The 19,737-nt window shown below is 44.3% G+C and overlaps 1 protein-coding gene across 2 annotated transcripts in view; it reads right to left on the reverse strand.

Annotated features, from left to right (window-relative positions):
- PCDH19 (protocadherin 19) overlaps nucleotides 1-19,737 on the reverse strand; it is a 115,762-nt gene that overhangs the window by 40,943 nt on the left and 55,082 nt on the right. The window contains exons 3-4 of one of the 2 annotated variants that reach the window (XM_075896752.2): nucleotides 10,222-10,280; nucleotides 3,985-4,154 (exon numbers count right to left, since the gene is read on the reverse strand). In XM_075896752.2, the coding sequence (XP_075752867.1) occupies nucleotides 3,985-4,154; nucleotides 10,222-10,280 (229 nt within the window). Of the gene's footprint in view, nucleotides 1-3,984; nucleotides 4,158-10,221; nucleotides 10,281-19,737 lie in introns of both variants that reach the window. The other variant, XM_006137421.5, reaches the window with a different exon arrangement.

The raw sequence follows: 19,737 nt of genomic DNA on the forward strand, positions 1-19,737 counted from the left end.
GCTCCTGAACCATTTGGATGTCTACAAATAAGACACTCATGAACCCTGCGAGAACCATTATTGCTCTCATCTAATTACCTTGACTTTTTGTCATTTTCTGCAACCTAAGTACCAGAGCAAAGCAGAGTCTCACCTAGCAGTGTGCCTCTCCCTTGCCTTCTATTTTAGTATCTGCTACAAAAATTAATGACTTTATGCCCAAACTCTTGATGATACTATTCTACACCCATGCTGATTATCTTCCAGGCAAGTTCTTATTCATTTCTCTGGTTAAAACAGACTTCTGATCAGTCTGCCTTTATGTCCACCCCATCCTGCCCTAGGGATAGGACGTGTTCCAAAGCCCTTGAATCAGGCAAAGGGACTCTAATCACCTAGTGACCACTGGAGTCATACTGCCCGCCTGCCTGATGAAGTATTGTTTTTGCAACCTGCTGAAAAGAAAATAGTAAGAGACTGCTTATGGCTCTAGGCCACTTATGTAACCTTAGTTTTTGTCTAGATCACCAATCCTGTATTGTTTACTGGTTCAGGAGAGCTCATGCTAAGCTGATGACTGAATTTAGCTGGGGCTGGCGCCTGATTCTGATTTCATTTAGCCACATGGAAATCACAAGTCACTTCACTGTAGGGAAGGGAGTCATCGTACTGCAAAACCAATGTATCAGTCAGATTTTTTATCTTTCACTATTATTACTGGAAGTGTGGAGAACTCTGCCAACTGCACAAAGATCATATTTGTAGGCATGTAACGGAAGGCCAGATTCGGCCACCCACACTCACAACGAGTGGCAACTTCCATATGGATCAAGAGCCTCAGCAGCAGCCAAAATGCCAACTGTTTCCCGCTCAGCTGCCAAAGCCTCCACCTTTCCCCTTGTGATCTCCTCGGGAGCAGTCGTGTTCGCAGTGCAAAAGTGAAGCACGCTGAAAACTGATACCAAGGAGAGAACATAGGGAAAAAAATGGAAGTGACTCTCATAGTTGATTCAGATCCCCACACAAAGCTGCCACACAATGTCCAGCATGCTGCATGCGCATGTGTGTCACTCCAGGGATTTTGCAACAGAATTCAGGTCCATTTAGCTGCTGAGTAGATGGGGCGTCCGGTATTGGAACTACACAGCATTTACCCACCTTCTGGTATGTGGAAGCAGCAATACATGCATGCGGTTGCCTAGTTTTTGGAAACTATGAATGCCATAGGAGACAGGCATTGGGAGAAAGAGCAGACAAAGAGCTTCCTCACATTTAAAAACCCCTGTTCACATGCGAATGTTCAGTCAAACCCAGCTAGATGGCAAAACCGAACCCAAAAGTTGAGAGACAGCAGACAGACTTTTCAACCCAGCAAAAGATTAGGCCTGGTCTACACTCGAAAACTAGGATGGAATTTCTCTCAGGGATGTGAAAAATCCCAGTCTTCCCTCATAGGCCATGTTTTCTGGAATTTCAATAATTTTTGTTCCTCTTCTCTGGACCTTCTCCTACTTCTCCACATCTTTCTTGACACGCGGGGCCCAGAACTGGACACAATACTCCAATTGAGGCCAAATCAGCAGAGTAGAGAAGAATTACTTTTCACGTCCTGCTTACAACATTCCTGTTAATGCATCCCAGAATGAGTTGGTTTGTTTGGTATGTTTGCTTGCAACGGTGTCACGCTGCTGACTCCTATTTAGCTTGTGGTCCACTATGATGCAAAGTCCCTTTCTGTAATACTCTTTCCTAGACAGTCACTTCCCATTTTATGTGTGGGAAACTGATTGTTCCTCCCCAAGTGGAGTAGTTTTCCTGTGTCCTTCATCCTATTTACCTCCAGTAGTTTGCAATTTTCCAGTTTGTCCAGATTATGACCCTATCCTCCAAGCACTTACAACCCCTCCTACTTTACAGAAGGGAAATCCTTCCCACTAGTGTAGGTAGTCTCAGGACTGAAGCACTACAGCCGTGCAGCTATGCATTTTAAATGCAGATAAGCCCTCAGGCCCTGCTTAGCTCCAACTATGTGACAAGTCCCACTGAAGTCAATGGGACTATTACCAAAGATGTGTTTAAGTGCTTGGCAGGATCAGGATACAGTGAATAATCCTGGCATGGCATAAATATGAAGATGTTCCCATATGTGATCAATATTAATGAACAAGAGGAAGAAGTTACAACTAAGTGATTTCCCTCAAAGAAATAGCTGAGGGGGAGAGCTGTAAGGCACAGTGTGTTATAAGCACCCAATTCCCATCCAAGGTCAATAGGAGTTGGGCGCTTGACTCCAGTGTGTGCTTTTGGATGGTTCCCACCTAATTTTCTTCACCAGCAGTTCATGCCAGGAGGAGTTGGTTCCAATATTTTGAACCAAATTTATCACCAGTGTCACTCTACTGACCAAGTCTGACTCCAGCCCATTCTCCTCACTTCATTCTCATTGTTATCTCGTGCACACTGCAGGCAGTGCACAACCTTGTCAGAAACATAATCTCTGTCAAAGCCAATCTGGCACTCCACCGAGATTGTTTTCCACTAAAAAAAAAAAAAAAAAAAATGTGACAAAAATTTAACAGATGGTGTTCAGACCATTCCAACCGGTCAGGAATCAATTATGAACATTTTCACTCCCAGAGCCATCTCTTACGGCAAGGAGCATCTTGGAAAACCTTTCCCTGATTGAAATGAAAAAGAATTTCTTTGTAATAGAAGAATAATAAATGATACCTATCAGCCTACATTCTGTGTCACAGTGCTAGTCCTCAGAGAATTAAATTACCACTGTAGAGTTATATAAATGTTTAAATTTTTCATCTTTAGCCACAGTATGGTTGTCTGGAAAATACATGATCGCTGTAGGTATCAACGCCCTCCAGCTAACGTGGCTGGCAGTACAGAGTTGGTAGGTGACCTCTGCATACTCCCAACTTGCACAGATTTCTGGGTTAACTATGGCCATTTAGCAGTGTCCCTCGGGAATTAACGTAGCGATCACTGTTTCTTTTAAAGAAAATATTTTATGACAGGGATGGGGAGAACTCTCCACATTTGACTCTTATTACTGCAAAACAATGGCTTTTAATGATGTTTACAAGGAATCAAATTCAACAGCTAGAGCCCAATTCAGAATCACAGCCTTTGTTTTCACATCCTTGAAGGTTTTTTTTAGCAGTGAGGCTTCCAGATGAGTCTTCGCTACAGCCTATCTTAAGAGATATCCAAGTCCCCCTAAGGCTTCCCTGAACTTGAGCACCAAACTGCATTCATATATCTTAACTGAAAATGACAGGATGTTTACAGAGGAGGTTTGCATCAGTAAGACATTAAAAGCGACATTCATGCCTAAGTCCATATGAAGGAATGGGCTCAGCTGAACTCCTCTGACTATTTTCCTCCAGCTAACACTCATTTGGGTTTAGATCATGGCTTGATTTTCCAACTCCCCATGTGGGTATGTGTAATAGGGGAAAGTGCAGTTTAGATGGGGGGGACACGCGAATACCTCGCCCACCTGACTGAGCTAATCTCCTGTGGAATGTGTGAATAATGTGTATATACACTCAGCTGGCCTTTTCTAAATGTTGTATGGATGACGTCTGCTCATGCGCTCTTGAAATGCTGTACAGTGTGTCAAAAAGAAGGCATCTGATCCTTGATTAGGGCGAGGCCTAGTGCAACAAGCACCTGTCCAGAAACAAGTAACTCCTACTCATATTCTAACTCTGCCATTTGAATTGCTGTCACATACATGGGGGCGGGTGGGATAGAAATGTCAATTTCCCCATTTGTGATATGGGGGATAACCCTCATTGTTCACTTACCTGACAGGAGGTGGTGAAGATGTATTTATATCTATACAGCACTTGGAGGATGAAAAGCATCCTTATCACACCCCCATGCAAGAAAATATAGCCATCAGCATCTAGCTGTCCACTGTCACTGCAGTCAGAAAGCTCCACAGATCTCCCTTAACACACAATATTTTGCACAGACACGACCTACCTTGTTCAGGCATCTGAGACCCCATGGAAGTCACACTGGTGTTCAGCACATCATTGACGGCAGTATCACAGTACAGGCCACGCTGGACATCATGTTCACTGTCAGTCTGGTCACTCTCCTCGTGCCCACTATCCTTCAGACTATTCCCCTCTAAGTCCTTGAAAGTTGAACTGCTGGGTTTAAGAAAGAACAGGGATTTACTGTCATGTCAAGTCTAATCAGATACAGTCTCTCTTAGCCAGCATGATGTCATAACCCTCAAGCAAGACTTTTACTGGCTATATTATTGGGGTGGAGGGGAGAATCTCTTTCACAGGTAGTCACAATTCAGGCCCACAAAAGGGTGTTCGCAGTTTGACACACTAACAACCCTATTCATTGATCTTAATGCGCATTCCGGTGGGTGACTAGGACTAGCTGCAAGTCTGAAACGGGAACCATCTACAGGTTTGTGAGAACTGCAGAAAGATCTTGCTCATTTCTCACACAAGCAAAGGGCTGCTGCTCATTCTGGAATGAGCCAAAGAGACGGAAAGTAGAAGCGGCACAAAGTGGAATCAGACTGGAGGCAAGACCAGGAACAGAGGACCACCTTATACCTGAGAAGAACAGGAAGAGAAAGTACAACAGCAGTACAACCCATTCATCTTGGCATGTCACATACCGCTCTGAACCATTCTAAGAAAAGAAATGGAGGTGCCCTGTGAATACAGGCAACCTATTGCTGAATGTGCCAGGTACAGCTTGGTACAACTCCCTAGCTAGGCTGTTGAGTACTAAGGTACAAGGAAACTGTCAGTCAGGCCAACGATTAATGTCGCGATCAAAAGGAGCCCCCCAGGGTAACATTTTCTCCCATATCCATTCATTCTGCAAAACAGATAATCCAGCTTGCACTGGTCTTCAGAGGGGTTTTTAATATATGCTGCAAAACTATCCTGGGGAACTCTATGCAACAAGATATCATTTTGGTCAAGAGCTTTGCAGGATTCTAAAAAGGTTTAGACATTATACAAATAAGAACATTCAAAATTATATTAGCTAGGATAAAATCTTACAAGAGTGTAACCCCTTAGAAGTTTCAGGGCATAAACCAACCTCTATAGCAGCCTGGTATTGGGACAAAAAATTCCCCGTGAAGAAGGTTATTCCCTATAGTGTCCATTAGGAGGTTTCTTACACCTCTATCTGAAGAATTAAAGACAAAGTACTGGGACAGGATGGACCCTTGGTTTGCTCTGGTGCGTTATTTCTGACTGTGCTAACAAGCCCAGTTGCAAAAGAAAAAGCAGTGCACAATATGCAATTCTGAGGTCACCTTCAATGGGCATGGGCAAGAACCACACGAAGGGCTGGGTAAGGTGCATTGGTCTGAACGGCGAGAACGTACCTGGAGAGCGGCAACCTCTTCGGAAACAAAGAGGTTCAGGGCATTCTCCCCCTGAGGCTGGGTCCTACTCCTCTACCTCCTGGGAGGGAGTGGCTATGTGCACACACCAGGGAGAGCTTCTTTGCGGGCAGAGACCAGGTAACCGAGAGCCAGCAGCAGCAGACAAGTGTAAGTCCTAGGGACCACATGACTCTAGAAGGCCTCAGATTTCCTTCAGGGAAACAAGCTTGTTTTGCTTCAATTATCATCACCGTCACCACCGCTGGTTTTATTGATTTGTATTGTAGTAGGACCCAGGAGCCCCAGTCACATAGTGCAAGGCACTGCACAAACACTGAACCTAAGTCCTTAGGAGGCCCCACAGTGAAAAGAACCCCTCCTGCCCCAAGACATTTCTCCACAACTGGGGCCAGTCCTCACAGGACCAGTTTCCGAGCACGGCAGGGTCCACAGTCTCACTACGGATGCTGACATTGGCTCTGGACATCTCAGATTAGCAAGAGTCAGAACCCAGCATAAAACTGCGGAGTAAACTCTGGTTGTTGTGGTAGGAGCAGCTTATTAATGCTCCCAGGGCGTACAAAGATAGGTATGACTCTGAGGGGGTGTGTGAACTACACCCCCTCTGTAGGCAGAGGGATGTAAATTAGACACATCAAAAGTGAAAATGAAGCAGGGATTTAAATATCCCATGCTTCATTTGCATAATTGCATTCTGGCGCTGTTTCGAACAAGTGCCATTTCGAAACTGAAGCCGCGGTTTAGACACGGTTTTTCCGACAACGGGCTGATTTTTCAAAAGATCCTGTACTCTTCAAAAAATGACACTTGATGCTGCCTATAGACTCGTTATATTGCAAGATGGAAACACCATCTGCTTACAAGCGCCATTTTATTTCACGATCTCCAGTAGCGCCCCTTAAAAATGGTGCTGCCTTGCCTTCCATGCACTACGGAGAGACACAGCAGCAGAGCACCGATTACCAAAAGTGCTTCAAGAGCAAGCCAATGTCACAGAGAGTTCCCAATATTCATTGAGGCAAAGTGCTCATGAGAGATGCAAAGAGCTGAAGGCTGGGAAATACTCTTCTTTGGCTTGCAGATGGATGCAACATTGGAAGCAACCAACCCTAGAAACTCTTGGCAGCTATGTAAACTGTGGTACAAGGTACAACTTTAAGGACATCAGCCTAAACACATTGAAATGTGGCTCGTTCGTGAAGAACCACAAGGTCAGCAAAGACGACAAGCTGATACCGCAGCATTGTGCAATCAATTGGCTACTGCTGGGGAAACGGAAGGAGAAACCAGTGGAAGTGCCCATCCATGAACAGACAAAGGCGGCCTGCAAAGGACAGCGACTGAGAAGGAACGGAAGAAGCAGAAGCTAAAGGAGCAGGTGGATAATAATGAAGGAACCTTGGGGTTCTTCAGGAACGAGCTACATTAAGCCACTTCCTCTCCAGTGATTCATTTGTAATGAAAGAGGTGCAAGGGCTCAAGCAAATTTTTACTTTCATTACTGATAGCTCCAGCACCTCTGAGTTTGCCCTATGAACTGCCAAGCTGAGGTGCGCCAGGGCTGGCAAGCCCAGGCATTAATTAAGCCCTGCCCCTCCCATTCTAGTGCTGACAGCACTTTGACCAAGCTGATGTGGAGATTATTCCTCTCCACTCAATTTCATTGCTTCTGTTTGCAGCGCAGGAATACCTACCGGTGAACCAAGATAGGGGCCCCATTCTGCTAGGCACTGTACAAACATAGAGCAAGAGAAAGTCCCTGCCCTAAACAGCTTACAATCTATCTTGGCAGGCATCGCAAAGCTCAGTTTCAGAACTACCCACCCAGGAGCTCTTTCACTATGTCCTTCAACACTGTTTTGACTGAAAAAGAACCAATAGATTATCTCCTCAGCTGGTAAAAATAAGCATTGATTTCACTGAAGCTATACCCAGCTGAGGATCTGGCCCAAACTTCCCAGCCAGCTGGCTTTGTCGAAAATAATTTAGTCCTGGGAATGGTCTGCACTTCAAAGCACTGAATTACTAGACATTTTCATTACTTTGCAAAGCCCCTTTTGTGTCTCCACGGAAACTGAACGGACCACCTACCATTTCATGCTTTGCAGAACCACAAAGGGGGAGAGGGTTGTGAAAATACATGGAAACCTTCAAAAACTATCTGTTAAATAAAGATGTCCCTATTGACGCCACTGCCTGACTAGAAGGAGAATTTTAAATTAAGAAAACCCTCAAATCCTGGATTAATTTTTGTGCATGAGAGTGCGAGACCAAAAATAAAAATGGTATAAACAGATTAAACAAACTCACAGATTTGGGGAGATTTGTACAGCAAAGGTTGAGCAACTATAACATTCCCACAAAAGCAAAGATTTTGCTGAATTAAAATGATTCCAGTGTTTAAACAGATGACATTTCAATTCTCAAATGTCTGTGTAACATTTATGACATTCATTAGACTTCAAGTGCAAGACAAGTAAAAGTGTGGGGAGGAGACTACTGTCCTACACAGAGTTACCGTTCATGTGCAAGCAATCTGCATGACAATGCACTTGTCTTTCCTGCAGTGAGACAGGTCATAATGCAACAGTCACACAACAGGTTTCCAGAACTGCCACTTTTCTAAAGGCAAGGCAGGTTTCTGAGTATCAGCAGTTGCAGGAATCCCAGAACAATTGCCTCAGAGTAAACTTTACTGTGGGAGTCAGGAATGTGGCTTGCTTTTATGTTAGGCGTAAAAAAAGAAAAAGATTAATAGATTTGTTTTTGAGAAGAACGAACCCTGACTATATTGAGAGGAGCGATATGTTGCAGGCAGCCCATTTCTCTCCAGCAGTCACGTTATCGTTGCTAAACATCGTGAACAACGCAAACAAATATACCTGCCCATCACTGACTAAACTGAAGCTGCTCAGAAAATGCACTTGTAATTCCCTCCTTATATTTTTACGATGTAAATAAATGGGATTTTAGCCAGTGAAGTAATTGGATTTTCTCTACTATTGGGGGAATATTTAAACAGTTCAGGGTGCAGTTGGGCTGTTACACCTTTGCTGCTCCACTGTCTTCAAGAATAAAACTATCTGGATAAAATGGCAGAATTTGGTCCAGGAGTTGACTCCCAGATCGTAAGCTGGGAAATGGGAGGGAATTCTGAGTGGGAGACACGGCTGCTGGATAAGCAGCTCTGTTCCTCCACCGCTCATGGGCTGTCTAGTCCAGTGGTCACCTACTAGGAGATCAGGATCTGCTGGTAGATCTTGGAACCTTTGACAGGTGATCCTAAGACCAGGGGCAGCCCATGACTATAGGCCGACTAGGCCGTCACCTAGGGCACCGCCTTCAATGGGGCACCCGATGATGACGTCAGTCCATTGACAGCCGTGCAGGTGGGGGCGCTGATCACGCGTTCCGCCTGGGGTGCCAGCTGCTGCAGCCTGCCTTGGACAACACCTGCCTAAGAGGTGTGGCCAGGAGGCTATCAAGTTCTGGCACTTCATCTGCCCCTCTCAGCACTGCCGTGCTGCTCCGGCCCTCTGCATTGGCAGTCCTCTGGGAGCCTTCTGCTTGCTGTGCAAGGCACAGGAAGAAGAGGAGGGCATGCTGATGTCAGGATGCCCCTCCCTCCACCATGTACCCCATTTCCACAGAGCAAAGGGGGGCAGGGATGGAAAGAGTTTGCTGGCTGCTTTGGAAGTTGTGCAAGGCCAGGAGAGGGGTGAGCCTGCCTTAGCCCACTGAACCTCATCCAGAAGCCACCTGTGGTAAACGGTGCCCAGATGGAGCCGGCATTCCGAACCCCAGCCCCAGTCCTGAACACCTCCTATACCTCAAACCTCTGCCCCCAGCCTGATAAAAGCAAATGAGATGGGGGAGGGAGGAAGGCGTGAGCTGGGGCGGAGCCTCAGAGAAGGGGTGGGAAGGAGGAGGGGCAAGGGTGTTTGGGTTTTAGCTAGATCCTGGGTTACACTTAAATTCAAAAAGTGATCTTATGCTTAAAAAGGTTGGAGACCCCTGGTCTAGTCCTACCCTGTGAACAGGAGTGGAGTAGCTTTCCCTCCCAGCCCCCAGGGCACAGACGCAGGACTTACCAGAGATCCACATCTCCTGCACTGCATTGCGGCCTCCTGGTTAGATGTCATTTGGCTTAGAAATGGAGGGGGGGGGACAAAGTTTTTAGACTTTCCCCATAAAATAAATTCATCTCTCAGTTAAGATATAACCAAGTTGAAGTCAATGGAGTTAAGGTGGGGTGATGGAAACCTTAGCTAATTACTGGGAGCAGAATTTACCCATAGGCTAAATTCACCAAAGGGATAACTGCTGGGCTGAAAATAGGCTGACCCTTTAGTTGTACTAATGGGGGGGGGGGGAAGAATCCCAAAAATAGTGTAGATTGCTTTACCATTTCAACTAAAATAGCGAACAAACATCAAAAACAAATTACCTGGCCCCAAACAAGTTTCTCTTACCTCCTCACCTGGCAGGGTGCGCTCACCCTCCAGATCTAACATTGGATTCCTATGCTTTCAAGTGGAATGAAGTCCGTACATTTTAAAGTTGTCAGGGTAACAGCATTTTGCCTAAGTCACTGCTAGTTCTCAGTGAGGAGGCAAACAAAAAAACAAAAAAAGATTTCCCTTTATTAAAAGCCACGAGCAATGGGATTTAATAGGAAGTAAATACTGTTTTAAAAAAATCAAATGATTATTCCCAAAACATTTTGCACACAAAACATCAAGTAGTATATAATAGGGCAGAAAAAGCATGCTAAACAATTTGAATTTGGCTATGCAAATGGAACAGTTTCAAGCACACCCACATACCTCTTTATTAAGTGGGCTCTGCTGTTCACGTAGTTGGAATCAAAAGAGTAGTTTTCAGTCTGCAAAGAAAAGAAAAGGGAGAGAGTTGTAAACGCAGTTCACCTAAGAAATGGAACCTCAGGTTCGCAAGGTACGTTGTATTAAGGACAAAGTTAATTAATTGGTAAATCCTGCATCTAAAGATGCCACCCTGGGCCCAAGCCAGCTTATTCTTACTCGGGTAAAATTCCAGCATCTACTGGGAGCGTAACCCATGTCAGGAATGTAGAATAGGGCTCTGTAGTTGGCATAATATCTGCCTTCAGATCCACATGGGCAACCCCCTTTGGGCCCAGTCCTTACTCAAAATATGAGCCTGCATGAGGCATTCCCAATTTCCTTAATGGCACTCAGACACTCCTCTGATGGGTGTATTCAAAAGTCGAGAGACAGTGTGGACCAGCGAGCTAGGACTTGGGAGAGCTGGGTTCTGCTTCTGACTTGCTACTGGGCCTTGAGCAAGTTGGCAAGGCCCAACTTTATAAAAGCGGCCTCCATTTCTGAGCCGCCCAGCTATCAGTGAAGTCCATTGGAGCTGTATATGCGCAGCACTGCGGCCTTCAGAGAATCAATCTGGAACCCCAAAATGGAAGCACACAATTAAGGGAGATTTCTTTCAAGGTTGACTTTCCCATTTCTGTGCCCCAGCTGTAAAATGGGGATACTGACACCGGCCTACCGAAGAGAAGGAGCAGCTAGGAGTTTACACAGCAGTGCAACGATTACTAGGAACGCATAAGTTGGGAGTGCCATGTGTAATACAGCTGCATAACAGAGCCCACCAGCCTCACCCCAGCAACAGTCCCACGGGCTCAATGAAAGCTGCCTTCATGGGTGTGAAGGTGAATTTGTCCCTTCGAGAGCAAGAAATACATCAGATGCAAAACGAATACCTTATATGGCAGCCATTTTTTAATAGCAGCCAAAGTCTCTAAGCCCTACCGGTCTTTATATAAACAGTTGACAAAAAAAGGCTGACGGGCGACCTCAGAACAATTTGCAGAGAAGAAACAAATGTGACCACACTCTGTTACAAAACTAATTGCTTTTAATTCCCTGATGGATCTGGTTCTGCGTGTGGTAATTTGGCAGAAAGTTCAAAAGGTATTTTCTTATTAGTGTATAATTAACATGTTAAAATATTTATTGCATAGATATGTAAATACCAGCAAGGTAATCCCCTGCTGGAGAATTTAAAGTGGGTGCTTTATTTTAAATCTTTTTGTTAAATACCTATACGAGGGCATCCCTGAGTTGCATTTTATTACAAAAGCAAACAATGAGGGGTATGCTTAAAAGCAGGATGGAACAAGGGAGGGGGACAAAAATCAGCGCTTGTAAAATATGTTGTTTGCAAGCAACACCCCTCATCCCAAGTTTGTACTTAAGGCAACATAATTTAAAGTTATATTAAAACTCCAACTGCCTCTGGTTTTCATAGGAACAGGTATTGAACAACCAGAACTTGTGTAGAAGAAAATAAAGGTTCCGTCTCTCAGCCTATCAGGCTATGGAATAGCCTTCCAAGGGAACTGATGAAAGCTGCATTGCTTGAGTTGTTCAAAACACAGGTGGGCAAAGATTACAGACTATACCATAGGGATCCATGTGGATTGGCCAGGAAGGGGGATGGGCAGCAAGGCCTGATAGTTATTCCTGCAGTATAAGTATTAGCACATTTTGGGATTATTTTTCTGTCCTGGGCTATGGGTACTTTGAACAGACTTGAGTCTCTTTGCTCCAGGCATGTCTCTCTTTCCCCTCCTTTCCCCTTCCTATTTCCAAACAAACAAACCACCACCACCTTTTAGTAGCACCTGGCAGGGGTGCAAATTAGGTAGGCCCACAAAGTTTGAACCTCTGCATTTCATATTTGGGGTCTGCTTAAAGCCCATGCACTAGCCACAGACACCGCTCTTAACTGCAATAGAGTTTTTGCCGCTCTCAGCTTTGCCTTTCCAGCAGGAAATTTATTTATAAACAGAGGGAGGCAGGGTGATAAAGATAACAAAAGTCTCAGCATTAAATTAATTGAAGGATGGGTAGATCATGAAAACATTGCCAAATATTTCAGTAAGATAGGAAACAAAGGGCAGGAATAACTAGTGAGAACTGAGAGGGTTAAATAACAATGAGCTCCAGGAGTCTGTATTGGGACCAGTACCATTCAACTTATTCATAAATGATCTGGAAAAAGGGGTAAGCAGATGATACAAAATTACTCAAAGTAGTTAAATCCAAAGCTGACTTGCAAAGAGTGACAAAAGGGATCTCGACAAAACTGGGTGAACAGGCAACACAATGGCAGATGGAATTCACTCTTGAAAAATGCAAAATAAGGCACATGGCAAAATATAATCCCAACTATCCGTACATTGTGATGGGGGTCTAAATTAGCTGTTAACACTCACGAAAGAGTTTTTGGAGTCAGTGTGAATACAGTTGTTCCCTCAAAACATCTGCTTAATGTACAGTGGCAATCAAAAATGCTAACAGAATGTTGGGAATCAGCAGGAAAGGAATAGACAATGATGAAAATATCGTACTGAAATATGAAAATGTGAAAATATCATATTGCCTCTATATAAATTCATGGTATGCCCACATCTTGAATACTGCGTGCAGATCTGGTTGCCCGATCTAAAAAAAAAAAGATATATTGGATTTGGAAAAGGTACAGAGAAGGATAACACAAATGATTAGAAGTAAAGAACGGCTTCCGTATGAGGAGAGATTAAAAGGACTTGACTTTTCAGCTCAGAAAAGAAATGACTTTGAGGGGAGGAATATGTTGAGGTCTATCAGATCATGAATGGTATAAAAAATTGAATAAGGAAATGTGATTTATTCCTTTATGTAACACAAGAAGGTCACCCAATTAAATGTATAGGCAACAGAAGAACAAACAAAAGACATTATTTCTTGTGGAATTCCTTGCCGGGGGGTGATGAGAAGACCAATATTGTAACAGGGTTCCAATAAGAACTAAATAAATTCAAAGAGGATATGTCCGTCAGTGGATATTAGCCACGATGGGCAGGGATGACGTCCCTAGCCTCTGTTTGCAAGAAGCTGGGAATGGGAGATATGGGATGGGTCGCTTGATTATTGCCTTTTTTTAATCATTCCTTCTGAAGCGCCTGGCATTAGCCACTATTGGAAGGCACAATACTTGACTAGATGGACCATTGGTCTGACCCAGCATGGCCATTCTGATGTTCTTATATAAAACCTATATGTATCTGCCCCGTTGCAACCCACTAGACCCCACTCCAGCGAGAACCCAGGAGTCCTGACAGGAGAACCCTGCACGGATACAAAATTTGTATGCACATCCACACGTGTATGTGCAAAAACAAGTCACCGAGATCCACATACCTGAAGATGCAGATACCCATGGAAATAAAACAGAGATCTGTGAATTTGAAGAGTTCTAGATATGAAATGTGTATCCGCATCCATGTCCGCAAAAATGAGCTGTGGATATCCACATCTACATGCGCGGATGCAGATAGCCGTGGATTTGCAGGGCGCTACTTACTGACAGGGTCTCTCTCTCTCTCTGCACTTAGTAACAAAGTCAGAATGCACATTAAAGAACACTGGTTAAGGTTAAAGTCTTAAGTGACTTGCTACAAGATGTCAGGACATGTTAGTATTAGAGCTAAGTGGATCTAATATTTAATTTTCTTTCTTACATAGGAAATAGATACGGTGCTCCTGTCAACTAATTGTCAAGTTTTCTGCCAAAAAAATAGAGGTTTCAAGTGCTGTAGTCGCCCCTGTAAAGATGTGATTGAGGGGAACAGGGAGAATGACAGGATCAGATCCCCCCCCGATTGGCTAGTACTGAGCATGCTCCATAACACTGCTGAAGCTACTGCCCTCCCTCTGCCCCACTTCCACTATTGTGGCATGCACAGGTTTCCCCACACACACGCCCCTGGCACTGGGACCTAGTAGTATGCCCTCTGCCGCCATCCCATATTCCTATGGTGCCATATGGCAGGCTTTGACATTGCGCCATGCTCCCTGCCTGCAGTATACACTACTCACACAGCAACAATACAAGCTACATTGGGCATTAACACAGTTTGGATCTAGTCAGCTCAGGGAGACATAGGCGGACACCAGAAAGAGCCACGTTTTGCTCTCAATTTGCACCTCCCTTTAGGAGACACAGGGGCACATCCCAGGTCAGAAATTGGAGCTAGATTATTTCATTAAACAGAAGGCAGCCCAATTCCTCCCTTTTTCATAGTTGTGCGGAAACCCAGCCTCTCTGATCCTGGTCGGAGTCTCTAGGCACCACCATAATACACATAATAATAAAAACAGCCTGGAAGAAAAGGGGGGGGGGGGGGCGGAACAGCTTGAGTCACAAAGAGCCAACGCTGGTCCAAATTTCCTCAAAACGTGGGATGTTCAGCTGTAGCATCAACCCTTCCCCACCCTCCTGTTTGTAAGTGCTACTTTGGAGTATGATTTCCTGCTCTTAGGGCAATTATGAACACAGTACAAATAAATCTATGCATCTTTAATGCTGCAATAAATAAAGCAACGCAGAGCTGCTGCCAACATAATGGTACTGGCAGGATGCACCGAAGCAGGGCTGGACAGGATACCAAATCATGCGCCAGTGGAGGCTCCACTCATGTACCAGGAAAATAAAGCAGAAGCGGCATTGGTTAAATGTGACCTTTTCTGAAATGCAGCACAATATCTAATTTAACAAACAGGAGCCTCCCTTCAGAAACGTGGATCCTCTGAAGCTGGAGGAATCGGCCTCGCATTCAGCACAGCTCCGTTATTACTTTCACACAGTAATTACTACTGTAGAGTCACACAGATTTATTGCACCCACTACTAGTCCCTGCAGTTCTTGCATCCTTGCTCTTGCAATATCATTTTGATGGTTCGAGTGCTTAGTGTCTCTGTCGGAAACACACGCATGTATTTTTAAACACACACAGAGAAGATTTACATGGCATAAGGTTTCAGACGCAGTGTTTATCCATCCACCCTGATGCTTCCACTTCAGAACAGGCGACCTGACCCATCCAGAGAGACCTTGGGTGTATTGTCTTCCACAAACGTGTTGGAGTGGGGGGAGCAAGAAGGGGAGAACCAGGAATGTACGTGTTCTAAAGAATGGTGTGGATTGCAAATAAGCAATGACAGCAGTTGAGCGATGGAGGACAGGAGGAATCAGAGGCAGCTTTAAAGCAATCACTGCTCTGATGGAAGAGCACTGAATCATCTTGTGCTGTCAGATGCAGGGCTGGCTTAAGCAAATGTGGAGCTGTTCAGCTGGCCTCCTCCCCAGCTGCAATGCCCCGTCATCAGCATATGACCTTCTACACCCACCTGCCTAAATTCCTTTAATATGCCAGCTGTGTGTGGGGTTCAGTCCTATTACGGAAAGGAGGAAGGGAAAGGGTGGGTGGAATAAAAACATGCCCAGAGCTGCTGTGTGTTTGTGCAAGAAGCTAAGGGAGTAACAGATGGAGGTTTCCTGCTAAATAGGAGGAGAGGAGAAATGATGACGTGCCCCAGTAAATAGGGAGAGGTCATGATCCTCAGCAAACTCTGCCAACTCACAGGAGGGGGTTGAGCCTGTGTGGGTCAATAGCCTCCATGGCGGAAGAGTCAGCCGCACTGTTTACACTGGACTGCACTGTTCACTGGACTGAACGCCAATGTGTCTTTTTACTCATGCTGCCAGACCACGCTGGCTCCCAATGTCCATGCTGGCCAGCTTCCCATCAAGATCTCCCAAACGCCTTGCACCATTTGTCAGTATCACATGCCCTCTGATACCACGACATCTGGCCATCACGTCGGGGCGACCACTGATAAAGCCATACTTAGTGGCTCCCAAGTTCTAGACAACACTAGTAAAATTGCTGGTAACTGGTCCCTACTAGTGTGGTCACCACGGCAGAAAGCAGAAGAGTAGCTTCAGGGAAAGCAAGATAATTTGAGAACTTCAGGACAAACAAAGCCTAGTAGCAGCAACCCCCTTTGGCACCCACAGGAACATTCAAGAGGGTTAAATGCACCCAAGTAGGAAAAAGCTGAGTTTGCAAAATCCTCAGGCAGTTCACTCATGGCTTTCAAAAATTTCTCATTCGGTGGATTCTGAAGTTCACCCAACCCATACAGCACCCCTGCTTAAGAGCTGCGGCTGAACACCCCCTACGAGTATTTCACACTATGATTGGTGGCAGAATCCCTGTTACCTATCAATGTTACAGCAGAGTTACACCTGGACCCTGACCTTACTGCTGATAAATAAAAATCCAGACAGACAGGATTATGGTAATGAATAGGGGTCCACTTAGATCAAAGGAAAGTTGCACATTTTTGCAAGTTGGTCACAGCAAAAATAACAATTTTGCAGGTGTGTTCATACATTGTATCTATATCTACATGTACAAGGATTGCATTATTGTACTTCTGTTACCTTTATAAGTCACCCTGGATCAGGGAGCCTGCTAAATAAATAAAACAAACAACAAAGGATAATAGCCAAAAGGTGTACATAACGCTTAGAAATGCACATCTATGCTTAACTAAATAAAACAGTCTATTTTATTTGTTAAACATTAGCATGCAGTATTTCAGCAGCAGCTGCAGTTGACATCTTCTGTCCATACATTGAAACTGCATGTTCTGCATCTACAGAATCAGTAGGAATTGAACGGCAGCATTTTGCCAACTTTCAGAGCTTTGGAAACCAGTCAAAAACAGAGCCTCAAAACTCCATTACTTTTACTGGCATCTGGCATTCTTTGAGAAAAATCAGAAGCAGCACATTTGTTGCCATCTTTCTCCCATTCAAGAACTGCTTGAATTAGCTTCAGAGTCAACACACACAAGAGATCTGATGTGGGTCAAAAATGCAGACAAACATTCAAAAAGTAAGCAACTGGTTGTTTAAATGGAGAGGCAGGGACTGATCCTACTGGTTTCTGCTATTGACTCGAATGCTTCTCAGCTGTGGCTATTTTCAGTTTGGCATTCTGCAAGGGTACCATTTCAGATTTTGGTTGGAGGAGGGTGACCTGTGCACACCGTGATGTGGGGGGGAGGGACTGAGGACAGGGGTTTCAGCAGTGTTACTAAGCATCCTCAGTACAAGCCAAATGGTGAGGGGAGGAACCAACCCCATCTGCCCTTCCCCCACACACAGATCATCTCTATCCAGGGTCTACTAAGGGACTGGAAAATGCTACTATTTTGGGGGGAGGAGGCAGACAATTTAGCAATTAGCTGACAGGAGCACTGTATCCAATTCCTATATAAAAGAAAGAAGATGAAATAAATATTAGACTCACTCAGCTGTAATACTGACATTCTGATACCTTGTGGCAAGTCACCTTAAGGTTAACATTTTAATGTATATTCTTACTTTTTACTAACTGTGGAGAGAGACAGACTTTGTCAGGACTTCCAGGCTCACTCTCAGCTCTGGAAGGGAAGTGAGATCTAGTGGGGTACAGCAAGGTTCAGACATTTCAGCTCTATACAAGAACAATAAAATGGTCATGCTGGGTCAGACCAAAGGTTCTTCTAATCCGGTAACCTGTCTTCCAACAAGGGCCAATGCCAGGTGCTTCAGAAGGAACAAACAGAAGAGAAATTCATCAAATGATCCATCCCATGTTGCCTATTCCCAGCTTCTGGCAAACAGAAGCTAGGAACACCATCCCTGCCCATTCTGGCTAGTAGCTCCTTGAACTTATTTTGTTCTTATTGGAACCCTGTTACAGTTAGGGCCTTTCCACTATTTCCTGGCAAAGAGTTCCACAAGTTGACAGTGGAAAAAATAAATTATTTTGTTTGTTTTCAATCTGCGGTCTATACATTGAATTGGGTCAGCTTTTTGTGTTATGTTTCCTTATTCTATTTTTCCACACCATTCGTGATTTTCTAGGCTTCTAACATATCCCCCCACCCTTTAGTCATTTCTTTTCGAAGCTGAAAAGTCCCAGTTTTGCTAATCTCTCCTCATATGGAAGCTGCTCCTTAACCTTAATCATTTCTGTTGCCCTTTTAGTACCTTTTCCAAATACAATCTATCTTTTTTTAAAGAACTGCACGCAATATTCAAGATGTGGGCATACATTGACTTTATATAGAGGCAATATGGTATTTTGTCTTATCTATTCCTTTCCTAATGATCCCCAATATTCTATTAGCTTTTTAGACTGTCACTGCACATTGAGCAGCTGTTTTCAGGGAATTATCCACAATTATTCCAAGATCTCTTTTTTGAATGGTAACAGCTATTTTAGACCCCATCATTTTAGTATGTATAGCTGGGATTGTATTTTTCCATGCACATTAGTTTGCACTTCACACTGAATTCCATCTGCCCTTGTGTTGCCCATTCACCCGGTTTTGTGAGATTCCCTTTGTAACTCTGTGCAGTCAGCTTTGAAGTAGCTCCTGTTCACCCCTTTTTCCAGAACATTTGTACATTTCATAGCAGTGATCCAAATGCAAATCCCAGCAGCACAACATTCATTCCTACCCTTTTTTACCCCTATCATGTAAATAGAGTACCCAGTGATGTTTTCGTGCTGATCTAACGATCCTTCAATGACTGGAATGCCCAGCCTCTTGTTATGCTTAATTACCCTGCCTCCCTCTCTTATAAACAAATTCCCGACCCCAAAGGCAAAGCTGCAAGCAGCTCAAACTCTGTTGCATTTAAAAGCTGCCATTGGAGCCAAGGCAAGCAGCTTTAAGCAGACCAAGTATGAAAGTCAGGGGTTCCAACCTTGGGGGGGGGGGGGACACTACTGCCCCCCACAGCCCTTTAAAAATGGCACCCATGGCAGTCTGAGGGGTCTTGAGATGCCATATGTTCCATGCAGCTGTTTGGCTCTTTCAGTTGGTTGTATGTTTTGTGAATCAAACCTGCTGACTTTCAAACTATGTTAGAAGCTGAACGAACAGGACTGTATTTTCAGCCACCAACTTCACGTGGTCTTCTATGTTGCTCTCTTTTTACAGATCAGGGACTTTAAGCAAAGACCGTGTTCCTGGTGCGAGTTCAGGCTCCTCACACACAAATTGCTGGCAGTATTTAATATTCTTTGTGTGATACTCAGCCGAATTAAACCATGAATTCCACCTTGTCGTCACTGGTTCAAGAAGAACAACAACACTGGCTAACGCTTGCATTTGCCAGAGACTCCTTGAGTCGTAATGTAGAACATTGTCCATAATTGGACAATGCTTGGATTTTTTTAAGACACCAGCATATCCGCATCAAGAAAATAGATGTGCCATCTATCACTGGCCATTGAAAGAACGTGTACATGACAGGTAATTTGAAATGCACTGGGCATTGTTCCTTACAGTACATCACATTATTAGGAGGGAAATGCCTACACCTTGTTGAAATGTAAGGTAAGGATGTTATATTGCCATTATCTGGCTAATCATGTAGTCGACACAATTTGT

Source organism: Pelodiscus sinensis, chromosome 13 (assembly GCF_052426305.1).
Source record: "Pelodiscus sinensis isolate ZL-2025 chromosome 13, ASM5242630v1, whole genome shotgun sequence".
Lineage (NCBI taxonomy): Eukaryota > Metazoa > Chordata > Testudines > Trionychidae > Pelodiscus > Pelodiscus sinensis.